The sequence below is a fragment of the Platalea leucorodia genome (assembly GCF_965183815.1).
Source record: "Platalea leucorodia genome assembly, chromosome: 1".
In the NCBI taxonomy this organism is placed as follows: Eukaryota; Metazoa; Chordata; class Aves; order Pelecaniformes; family Threskiornithidae; genus Platalea; species Platalea leucorodia.
Window position 1 is genome coordinate 117947367 of NC_138823.1, and position 12469 is coordinate 117959835.

A 12469-nucleotide genomic window follows, 5' to 3' on the forward strand; every position below is an offset into this window, starting at 1 on the left:
TTTGTCTTGAAATGCCCATTTATACCTCTTATACAGTTCTCTGGAACTTTGGGGCAAGATATTCAGAATTATAATTGTATTTTCTGTCTTCTCAAGATATTTTCCTTCATCAGGTTACCTGGAATATTAACAATATAATTTCTGTTTTTTTAATACTTCAGATCTATTCTAGTCGAGAACTTGAAGAAACGTTGAACAAAATCAGGGAAATTCTCTCAGATGACAAACATGATTGGGATCAACGAACTAATGCGGTAAACTTTTTATCTGGTTTTCAGGTTTGGGTAGGTGTATTTCATAAAGTACAGGCAGCTAGATATTTTAAAATGGTTTCTCTTAAAGCAATTACATTCCAGATAATCAAAGAAAATTTTAATTTTTAAACATTGAATTTCCATAACCAAGTAAGTTTGAGCAAGTATTTTTAAAAGGCCGAAATATATTTTTGCTGACATGTAAGTGGAAGCTTTTCTAAAAGCCATCACATATGTTTCAGTTGGCATTTATGCAGAATTGCATATTCTGCAGGTAAATGCTAGCATTAGTACCTCTTATGTGTGGCTATGATAACTTCTACTTGTAGGATTGAAATGTTTGTGTGGATGTAGCATTTATATATTTTATCAGGTTTACGGTATCTTAGTGTTTGGAAACAGGTATGTGAACAGAATTACGTATTTGTATATTTGTAGACTGGGATCTGACACTTTTTAGCTCTAGAATTTAAGTAGTAGACTTTTTTTACAGTTCTTAAATTACTGCCATGTATTTCAAAATGATGCTTTGCTTTAAAGACATGCCTATGTACAGTTTTGCAATGAAGTTGTTACTTTTCTTTTTTGAAATGCGTATTGTTAGTGTCCTAAACTAAATGCCTTAAATTTTTTAGCTGAAGAAAGTTCGGTCATTGCTTGTTGCTGGAGCTGCACAGTATGATGGATTTTTCCAGCATTTACGGTTGTTGGATGGTGCTTTCAAGCTGTCGGCCAAGGATCTCAGATCCCAGGTGGTTAGAGAAGCGTGCATTACTGTAGCGTAAGTATAGTTCACATGCATTTGTGTACATGGCTAGAGTTTAGTATGAATTTGACTTCAAGATGCTTTATCAGTGTTGCAGGAAAGATTATCTTGTTGGACTGCTGTGCACTATGACTGATAAAGAGTCAAGTCAGCATCTGAAGCCGTAGAGAAAAAGAAATGTTTAAAGGAATTTGTTCTTTTAGGCGATGTATGTAGTTGATAATCTTGTAAAAGATTTTATGTGAAGCGCAAGTTACCATCATTACACTAAGTACTTAGTGCAAGTTAATACAAACTGCTGTAGGTACTACTGTAATATTGGGGGCTAGTCTTAAGAGTGCTTATGCTTGGGCGATTGGCACAGGACTTTACTGTGACTACTTGTAATAACAAAGTGAGCTGCTCTATAGTGTTTTGGGCCCTTCCGCTTGACTGTTGAATTGTCTGAGATGCAGTTTAAAAAGATAAAACCCAAGTGAAAGCTTCAGTAAAACATTGTACATTTTGGTGAGGTAATATCTTTCATGTCCATGATAATTTTAGAAGCTGTGGCTAAACAGAAATAAGATATCCATTGTCATCATCCTGGGGACTCTCATTGAATTCAAAGAGGGGGAAAAAAAAGCCTTATTTTTATACCAGAGCAGTCTTGCCCACTTCCATATTTTCCATGCCTTTTTTTTTCCTCTGGGAAGGCATTAATGTTGCCACTGATTTTCAGTGGCCATGTGGAACAGATATTCACCAGAGTTCGCCCTTGCTGTTCTGGTCTCTTGATGGAACAGCCCATGGGGACCTGTTGGAGCATACAACTGTCCTTGCCAGGGAAATACAGGCTTTGAGAAAATAATGCTAACCTTTCCTAACGTGAAGTCAGGAGTAGCGTAAAAGTACTGTAGGTATGTCCTCATCCTGCATTCAAAAGGAAAAAAATCTTGAACAATAAATCGAAAGTCTTATGGAAATTTTATACTCTCAAAGTGTGTTAAAAAGCAGAAATACTATGATATTCTATGTGGACATGAGAATTTTAGCCTTTCAAGTTGTGGTATTTGGTTTTCATTATGAAATAAAGTTATTAGTATTCAGCCTTTTAATGTGTCTGCTAAGTAACAAAAATGTTCTGCAAATCCTGCATTTCTAATGAGGCAAGGACTTGGAAATCATTAAATTAAGAAATTCTGTTGTTTGGAAAGATAAATCTTTAAAATGTACAATGAAGAAATTAATTTTTGTTAATAAGTTTTATTTCTTTTTCCTAAATAGCCATCTTTCAACTGTTTTGGGAAACAAGTTTGATCATGGCGCTGAAGCTATTGTGCCTACTCTTTTTAATCTGGTTCCCAACAGCGCCAAAGTGATGGCAACTTCAGGGTGTGCAGCCATTAGATTCATTATTCGGGTAGGTGTTCCTCTCTCACTTTGCTTGTTAGGAATATTCAGGTAGTGGCTCTTAGCAGAGATAGTAACAATTCTGAAATATAGGATTATAATTCTCTCTTTCACGGAGAGGTAATTTTTCTCACAGATGGTCAAGTATTTATCATTGACACCAATTGGCAGCAATACCATCATAAGGATGGAGAAATAGGTATGAAAAGCAAGTCTGTTTTCATGATATTTTTTGTAATGTGTTAATTGTAAAAAGGCAAGTGTATTTCAAAGGTTAACTGCATTTAACTGCCTTTTTGGAGAAGACAAAGTTAAGCTAGTAGTTAACCTAGTAAGAATTTATTAAAACAAAACAAACAAACAAAACCAAAAATATATCTTTTTCCAAAAAAAAATAATTAAAAAAAAAATTTGGAACTGTAGAGTTAATGATAAAATGTTAAAGAGGCGGAACATACATGGATCTGTTCAGAAAGCACAAGTTCATAGAAGAAAAGCCCAATAGAGATTTTAATCCTCGGGTTTAAGAACTTTCTAAGCTGAATCCTTAAAGCTATAGTATATAGAAGAGGGGAATGCTGTATACTAGGTGGTTTTTTATTGTTTTTTCTTTAGGCATCTGCTACTGACTGGTGTCTGAGGCAAGATATTTAGCTAGGTTTTTAGGACTTGTACTGATATTTTTGTGTTTCAAATAGAAGTGAGAGGTTGCCTGTAGTTTCTGCATTAAACGCTGTGGTGTTCTTAAGGCTAGGCACTTACTGCTATTCACTATGATCTCATCCGTAGTTTTAATTTTGTAAGTTGTTCAAAACCTAAGTGGTTTAATCGCACCTTTTATTGCCATCCTCAGTATGTTTTGGAATCTGTACTTATTCTGTCTAACGATGCCTCTGAGAATGTGCTCTGAGACTTCTGCATTACCTTTGTGTCAGCACTTGGGCTAAGAACCACTGGCATTTTTTTCCCAGACTCTTACCAATATACTGTGAGATGGCTAATGGCACAGAGTTGAGAGTGGAGGAAGGAATACACCTTACACAGGATGATTAAAGTTGTAAGAGAAGAATACCATTTGCAGTAGTATTAGACGAGCTCGGGCACGTAAGAAACTAGCCCTGTCTTGTGGTTTACAGGAGCCAAATCGAGCACCAGAAAAGCAGCATGAAATAAAAATTCATCAAATATATTAAATTGGCTTTATTGGTTCAGTTCAGTGGGAGACAGGCCTACGCATCAGCTATAGCTGCCCTGATTTTTTTAAAACTTCTGTTATTCTTAGCTGTAATTTAACATACTAGATTGGAGGCATAGAATTGAGAAAATCCTATCCATAGTGTTCAAATACCCAACCAATAAATGGCTTATGCAAGGTGTCCTGACAGAAAATTCAGGTGTCGGTGGAAAAAGAAAGAAAGAAATATCAGAGTCAAATGAAATACAGTCCCACTCTCCTTTGGACTTTGATCCTTTGGAGTAAATGAGAGTTGGTCAGGGAGTGCGTGAAAAGTTGAATATTTAGAGCCCAAGCCATTACAGCTTTTGGAGTCAGTGTTTTGCTCAAAAAGTCCTACCAGAATCCACTGACAGGCAGTTCAGATCCTGGTGCTTCAGTATCTAATTGCTGTGAGAGAGCAGGTACCTAAAAACAGGGAGGCTGTATTATACCAGTGATCTTGAAGAGCTCCATGTCATCTTTGCCCCTTTCTTGGATTTCATATGTCTTCTCCAGATAGTTCTTATACTGTAGTCTGATTTCTTTCTTGACTGTCAGTAAATCAGGAAACCAATTTAAAAAAAAAAAAAAAGTGGGGGAGGGTGTGTCATGATGAGGTGGCATGATGGCAGAAAATCTTTTCCAGAGGGAGGTGGGATTCAGGTTGGGTGGTTGAGCTGCAAGGTGGGTTGGGAGGAAGCATGTATCATTACAGCTTCAAAGGGGTAACCGATCAAATGTGCAATCTTAAAGCTGAATGAAAGCAAGCCTGAGGCTTTGATTCCTTTACAAAACACTTTCTAGAAATTACAATGTCAATAGCTCCAAAGACTTGGAACATACAGGTTTCTCCATCTGTAAAAATGTTTTATTCTTTCCCCTGATAGTGCTTATTGTTCCCTTTTTGGCAGTCATGTGCCACTTTTCAATTTGAAAACTACGCAAAACACAGACAAAACCCCTAAAACCCTATTAGAAGTATATCAGTACAATCAAATGCAACTGTAAGGCTCTTCCAGATTTTTTGATTAGTTCCTTCCTAATTCTGAAGTTGGCAGTACTATGAGAGCTGATAATTATATCTGCTTTTTTCATGATTTGTGTTTCTATCTTGCAACAATAACCTAAGGAGAAAGTATGATATGTGAGATACTAGGAATTGTTCAGTCCTGTACTTTTTAAGCAGTTTTTTATAGGCTACAGTTTCATGCTGTATTGGGGACTGTTTTGAAAGTTACATGTTTAATCAAGAAAGGAATAAAGAAATGAACTGAAAATGGATTTGTTGAACCACGTTACTCTTACTTGGAATTAAAATGTTAATACTGTGTGTCTACAATTAGTTAAGATAAGCTGAAGTAAGGCTGCTTTAATTCTGAATTAAAGTATTGCATTTGGATTTAATGTAGTTTATCTTATCCACTTTAAATGGTAGTTCAAGGGCTTTCTTTTCCGATGAGGATGTTAGGTGTTTCCATATAGTTTATATACATAAGCTTGCTTGTATTACATGTCATGCTTTTATTATTTTGTTGACATGTTTTGCATTAAAAGGAATTTGGTCTTTGTAGCACTAATCGTGTTGATTGATCCCTAAAAGAATGCCCACAGTTTCAGACTGATTGATTTGCTTTTTTGCTCCATAACTCTGATTTGTAAGACTGCTATGTCTATTGCTTTTTTTTTTTCTGTGGCAAAACTAAAATGACATCAACTTACAACTCCTTTGAGGAGACACTTACATTTGTGCCTTCATGTATGACTTCCGACAGCTAAATATTGCATATCATGATGTGATTGTTGATGACATTGGAAGTGCTTTTTGCTTGACATTTTGGAAAAAAATAGGTTTAATCGATTCACGTGCTAGCAGCAGTCTCTCATTTAATAGTATTCTACATTTAGTTTCAGTAAGCATTTTAAATGATTGCAGTTTTTATTACGTGGCTAATTCTGTTTCACTTAATTAGTACAGTACAAATTCAGGAATGCCTTTGTCATTAACTGCTTTGTCTTTTTTTTCTTCAGCATACCCATGTGCCACGACTCATACCTTTAATAACAAGCAACTGTACCTCAAAATCAGTTGCAGTTAGAAGGTGAGTACATTATAAATAGCAAATTACTAAAGCCATTGCTTTTTTAAATATGATTATCATATGTTGAAAATAAACAGATTTGAAGATTTATGCGTGTTAAATCTGAATACACAAAACTGTTATCCAGTAAACTACAAAAATGAATTTCAGCGAAGTTACATCAGATGATGTTGAGGAATGGTATTTTCTGCCATACTGGGGGACGTACACTGTATCCTTCTGCAGAATTTATTCTAATTTAAAATGTTCCTAACACTTGTTCAAAAAGTACCTTCTGATTTAAAACCAGAAGGGAAAAAAAAAAGAATCTGTGCTGCTCGGTCTAACGAGAATAAACAACACAGGTATTGAGAGGCATTGGGAGAGCATTAAACAGATACGTGTGTCTTTGCGAAGAACCAGCCTGAGCCCATTAGTTACTGTTAGGGCCAGACTTGACAGGCCTAATGAGGTTAGCTCTTGTTGAAGCACTACAGCATACTGCATGCATTGTATGCCAGCACCTTGCTCTCCTGATGTCAGGAGGATTTGGTAACTTTGTGCAATGTGGTTTGAATGCGTGGAGCTAGGCTGTCTGACACTGTGCCCAAAATAATAAACCTACCATGCTGGGGACTGCGGGATTGAGACAGTGGCTGCTACCTTAGACAGGACATGGTTGATCAATGTGTGGTTGTGTTTAATGACTGAGGTGCATCTTCAGCATGTTGCTTTTTCCAAGAACGTGATACTTGAACACTTGGATTGGCTCTTGACAAAATTAATTGGTTTCTGACAGAGCGTCATTTTCTGCACAGAATCTTACGAAAGCAGTTAATGCTGTTTCTGGACCCACGCTAGCCCTGAAAGCGATATAGCTATGTGTGTGCATGAAATAGCTTGAGCATCTAAACTGTTTGCTCTGAATCTAAGCTGTCTTTGCATCCAAAGCAAGTGTTATCTCAACCCAGATTATACTGAGCTGTCATAACTTCTGGTTTGACTGCAAAACAATTCACAGGTCTTCAGTGCCTCCACTTACCACTGCTTTGCTGAGGAACATGAGACTGTAGGTGCCTTTGGTGCTGCAGTTCACAATCCAGTGAGCATCAGTGAAGGTGGCCAAAATTGCATTGTTTTCATACTGACATCCTTTGGAAAGACAAAGGAAACCTTTGAGACCTTGACAGGCTGGATAGGTGGGCCCATGTGAACCTCATGAAGTTCATGTGAACTCAACTTGTTCAACAAGGCCAAGTGCAAGGTCCTGCACATGCGTCGGGGCAATCCCAAGGACAACTACCGGCTGGGTGGAGAATGAATAGAGAGAAGGAGGAGAAGGACTTCAGGGTGTTGGTTGGTGAGAAACTCAACGTGACCCGGCAATGTACGCTTGCAGCCCAGAAAGCCAACCGTATCCTGGGCTGCATCAAAAGAAGTGTGACCAGCAGGTCCACTACCTTTTTGAAGACTCGTTATCTACACCTTCCTAATCCATATCACTTTGATTTGTTCACCAGGATCTAGCTTCAGACATATTTTAAAGTATGCCTTTTGCTAATGGCTGTCTGCTAAATTGTCAAGAATTCTGAATTAATAATGAATAAGGTTACATAACTTAGTTTGTACAGTGCCAGCAGATCTTTGAGTGTGTCATAGTTTAACCCCAGGCAGCAACTAAGCACCACGCAGCCGCTCACTCACTCCCCCCCAGTGGGAAGGGGGAGAGAATCAGAAGGGTAAAAGTGAGAAAACTCGTGGGCTGAGATAAAAACAGTTTCATAGGTAAAGCAAAAGCCACGCATGCAAGCAAAGCAAAGCAAGGAATTCATTCCCTACTTCCCATTGGCAGGCAGGTGTTCAGCCATCTCCAGGAAAGCAGGGGTCCATCACGCTTAATGGTTACTTGGGAAGATAAATGCCATCACTCCAAATGTGCCCCCCTTCCTTCTTTTTCCCCCAGCTTTATATGCTGAGCACGACGGCATATGGTATGGAATATACCTTTAGTCAGTTGGGGTCAGCTGTCCTGGCTGTGTCCCCTCCCAGCTTCTTGTGCACCCTCAGCCTTCTTCGCTGGTGGGGTGGGGTGAGAGGCAGAAAAGGCCTTGACTGTGTGTAAGCACTGCTCAGCAGTAACTAAAACACCCCTGTGTTATCAACACTGATTTCAGCCCAAATCCAAACCATAGCCCCATACTAGCTACTATGAAGAAAATTAACTCTATCCCAGCCAAAACCAGCACAGAGTGCTTTCTGTATGCTGGGACCTGTACTAATAGTCTCATATTTTCCTTTATGCTACATACTCAGTAATGACAGATGAAAGGATGGGAATAGTGTTTGGGACAGAAGCACACTGCCATAGAAACATCATGTTGTGACTTACTAGCTGAATTTTTAAAATATTGATTTTTTTTAAGATTTCATAGTTTGTACAATTTTTGAACTTTATTGATTTTTGTCTGTTATGTTGGGGCTAATAAAACTGACATAGCATATGTGTTAATAACATGACAGATGATTAATTCAACCAGATCTATTTTTTTCACGTTTAATATTAGTTTGCCTGCATGTTTGCTTTCTATACAGAATATTTTAACTTTGCTATAAGGCAACCAATGTTCTTATTTGACAGATAAACTTACTTTTATTTTATGTATTTGTTTCCCTCAGGGGGAGAGAATAAAGTTACTGTTTATTCCACAAGCACATTAGAGAAACGAGTATTAATTATAACTTTTTCATCTGTCTTTTTAGGCGCTCCTTTGAATTTTTAGACCTGTTGTTACAAGAGTGGCAAACACATTCATTGGAAAGGTATGGGCCAATATACTTTTTCCTCAAGAATAAACTGCTAATGAAGTTTAAAACAGAAATCTTTTGAGTTTTTTAGTTGGAGTATGTTGTTCAATGTTGGCCAACCTCTCTAGCAGAGACAGTCTTTCTAGCACAGCAGGTCTTGTGGCTCATTTAAGTGCCAGGGAGAAGCTGTATGCTCCAGCCTTGACTTTGTGTTGTCTCCTCTCCTTACGTCCTGCCTCTTCTCCTATACCACCTGTGAGTAATGCGTACCATGCTTTCTCAGAGTTTCACTTATGTATCCTGTGCAACAAAGATGCACAGGTAAGCATCTGTCTTTTTGCCTGAAAGGGGGAAATTTGTGTGTCCGACATAAAAGAGGGCACGTGGCATTAGGCTGGAGGACTTTTTCTGGTAATGATTAAGAGCACACTGTAGCTTCTCGGACTAGATGGGAAAATATACCTGCATCAGCTCTGTAGAATGTATACTGTAAGCACAGAGTAAGAGCAAAAAGAGTACAGGGCGTCCAGAGAGGGCTCCGAAGAGCTCATCCAGCTCCATAGTCACCTTTCAACTCGTGAAGGTGCTCCTGAGAAAGGGAGCAATGGGGAGATTACTTGAATTATGTCAGAGTGTGTATTTAAAAAACAAACAAACAAACAAACAAAACCCACAAAAAACAAAACCAAGCAAACAAAAAACCCCACATACCCCCCTCCAAACCAAAAACCAAACCCCCAAACATGTCTTGAATTAAAATCTGTGTATCATCACAATTTTTGATTGTTCTGATGGGCGCTTTGCTGTTCTTTGAGCATGTCTTGAGGTTTAGAACTCATACACGAAAAGCTTTCAGAGGTTAATTTCCAGGAAAGCACACTTACTAATCTTAACTTTTTCCTTTTTCTTACTATTAATATAGTAGGGGAAGTAGTTTTTCCATCTCAGGAAAGTAGGCGTCTTCAAAATGGTATTTTAAAATAACTTTTTAAGTGTGATAGGTGGATGTATGTCTGAAAAGTAGATTATAATTCTTTTAGATTGAAGGAGGAATCTTACCTAAACCTTTACAGAAGGTGCAATTATGTCATCAGTATGCTTAAGCATTTGTTTACTTCATATCTTAGAACTACTATCTAAGATGGTTTTTACTTAGAGAAATGTTAATTAAAGTGTAAACCTTTACTACTTAAAATAGAATTTGGAGTAGCAAAATAGTATGAAGAATGTCTGTCTTCTAGGCACGCAGCTGTCTTGGTTGAAACAATCAAGAAAGGCATCCATGATGCTGATGCAGAAGCAAGAGTGGAGGCAAGAAAGTGAGTTTTGACTACATTTTGCTCTGAAAAATTGTATATTTTACGTGAGCGATAGAAGACTTAATTGGAGGTGAGCGGCTAACTATGGCTGAAGAAGAGGACATAAGTTAGCTTGAAAATTGATGTTTCTGTTCTCGGAGTCCTGAATTAATATCTAGTTTCTTTTCCAAAAGATATTCTGAAAGTTGAGGCAATTAATACTGTCGTGCAGCATATGAAGATTCTGCTGAAACATGAGTCATAAAGGTTGATATTGCTGCATAATCATTCTTTTTTTTCCCCTGCCATTAAGTTATTAAATGACTGCAGCGCTTTGACTAGTGAGTAGGCCAGAAGAGAATTTCTCTTGCTTCCCCACAGAACTGGTAAATGAATGTGAGAATTTCAGAGGATAGTCTTAAGTTATTTTGAAAAGATGAATTCAGTCAAAGTAGCTGGTTTCTTTTATGATTTGATGAGCATGCATTACATATTTTCAGTCTGAATTCCTTTGCCTCCCATCCCTGGTCCATCCTGTAATCTTTACTTCCCGAGTCCACACTTTGAAGAAAATATACAGCAATTACATGTGGTTATTCTCTTATTTTGCAGAGCTTATTTGGGTCTTAGAAATCACTTTCCGAGTGAAGCTGAGACTCTGTACAATTCTCTTGAGCCGCCCTATCAAAGAAGCCTCCAGACCTACTTGAAGAATTCTGGCAGTATAGCATCCCTCCCTCAGTCAGACAGGTCATCCTCCAGCTCACAGGAGAGCCTCAAGTAAGGGCCACTTAACTGTTTCTGAGCCTATAAACAAATAAAATCTGTTTCTCAAAAGCAAATGAGCCAGACTTCTGTGGTGTGCAAAAAAGCTGCAATTGTATTTTGTCACTTTTAATTTTTTTTTTAATAAAAAAATCTTTTATTGTGTTTTGTCATATGATGGTATTACCCCAGCAAGGTGAAAAATACAGGCAGTCATTAATTGGATGTTAGCAGGCTGTTCTTATTCGTATATTTTTTCCTTACCAGCCTCTTACACCAAAATATCTTCAAGGTTCACATCTTAATGTCCAGCATTATGGTACGATGAATAAATCTAGGAAAGAAATAATGATGTTACTCCTTTCTTATCCCTTTTCACTGGGAAGAATGAGAAAGAGACATTTGACAGTGAGATTCATTCAGATCAGAGATTGTTGCGTTTTTTTTGACTTGTCTTCACAGTATTGAATATGTATTAGCAGTATTTTGCAGCTATGCTAATTAGTAGAGGGTGGGTCTGTGCTGCAGTCAGTGGTGTATTAAAATGTATAGACAGTCTTGAGCTGAATAGATTAAACTTTGCCTACGCGCCAATAGCAAAAGAAATCTACTGGCTTTTTAGTGGAAACGTAAAATAGTAGTAGTAGTAGTAGTAGTAGTAGTATATGGTGATTTTTTCCTTTAAATTCTAGAAAGCTTCCTCAAAGTATTTGAACCTGTTAAGATTTCAATTCAGATACTTAATTTCCAAAGCTAGAGAACTTGTCTGCTCACTTTTGACTTGAAAGCAAAGACTGCTTCCAGCATATTGGAAGTTACTTTTTTTCTCTTTTTTTGGCTGCTACCTTAAATACCAGAGGCTTTCCCTCTTTGTCAAATCTTATCTTTCCTATGATACTTGTAATTATAAAAAATATTTTAAAAATAATTGTCTGTAATGTAGGCTATTGCTAATACTTCATTTTCCACAAACGAATGTTTATTCAAAGCTTAATTACTCTTGTTTAAATTAATCTATATTCCCTGTCTGAAAATCAAAGTGCTGTTAATGAGTAACTAGTAATAAAATGTTAAAAACCAGATCAGAATCTTAAAATACTCTTAAATCCTCAAGTAAATATTACTTCCTCTATTGCAAGATACGTGAGTACAATAGTACAGAAAGGGAGGAGTAAAATAAGAGATGAACAGAAGAGATCATTATATTGGAAATTAATTAACTTTTAATTGATTTTTCACTAATTTTGCATTTAGATGCACGTTGTTTTCCCTGTGTTACCCAAAATTATGTTTCTGGCTCCCAGTATAGATGCTGAGTTCTCCCTGCATAGACTAACTTAGGAAACATGAGTATGGTTTTCCTAAAAGTCTGATCCTCCATGATTTTTGACCCTCTGAACTTATAGCTCTTAGAGATCATTGATCAAAAATAGTTTTAAAGAGGATGGTGGAATGAGAGAAATGTGTTGACTTGTGCCTACCTATATGAAACTGCTTAAACGAAACGTCACTCGCGATAGATTGTGCAAGTGCTGATATTGTAACAGCTGTCTGGGCCTTCTGTTTGGGGCAATTTGTCAGGTCAGGATGCACCCAGAAGCTCTGCCTGGGCCTCCCCAACTTACTTGCAGCAAAATACCTCCAAAACACTAGTTAGTACTGTCAGAAAAGCAGGTGTTACTCATAATAAGCTGCAAATACATGATCTTCTGTGAGGATTTAGGTAACAGTGCTGCCCTCTATGTTGTTATTGAGCACCTGAGCTAGTAACTCAGATAAATACACAATATTAAGCATCTCTCTTCTCTCTGCTTTTTGGTTTAAAATTAGAGAGGGATTATTTTTACTAAAGCTGAGACTGTAGACTTAGGTTGTAATTTGACTATTGATGAAAT

The 12469-nt window shown here is 37.4% G+C and overlaps 1 protein-coding gene across 5 annotated transcripts in view; it reads left to right on the forward strand.

The window, feature by feature from the left end:
* The window catches only part of CLASP2 (cytoplasmic linker associated protein 2), a 154096-nt gene that overhangs the window by 84480 nt on the left and 57147 nt on the right, over positions 1–12469 (forward strand). For all 5 annotated transcript variants that reach the window (XM_082304397.1, XM_082304396.1, XM_082304399.1 and 2 more), the window contains exons 10-16: positions 162–254; positions 890–1035; positions 2287–2422; positions 5657–5727; positions 8467–8526; positions 9753–9830; positions 10422–10589. In XM_082304397.1, the coding sequence (XP_082160523.1) occupies positions 162–254; positions 890–1035; positions 2287–2422; positions 5657–5727; positions 8467–8526; positions 9753–9830; positions 10422–10589 (752 nt within the window). The remainder of the gene's footprint in view (positions 1–161; positions 255–889; positions 1036–2286; positions 2423–5656; positions 5728–8466; positions 8527–9752; positions 9831–10421; positions 10590–12469) is intronic.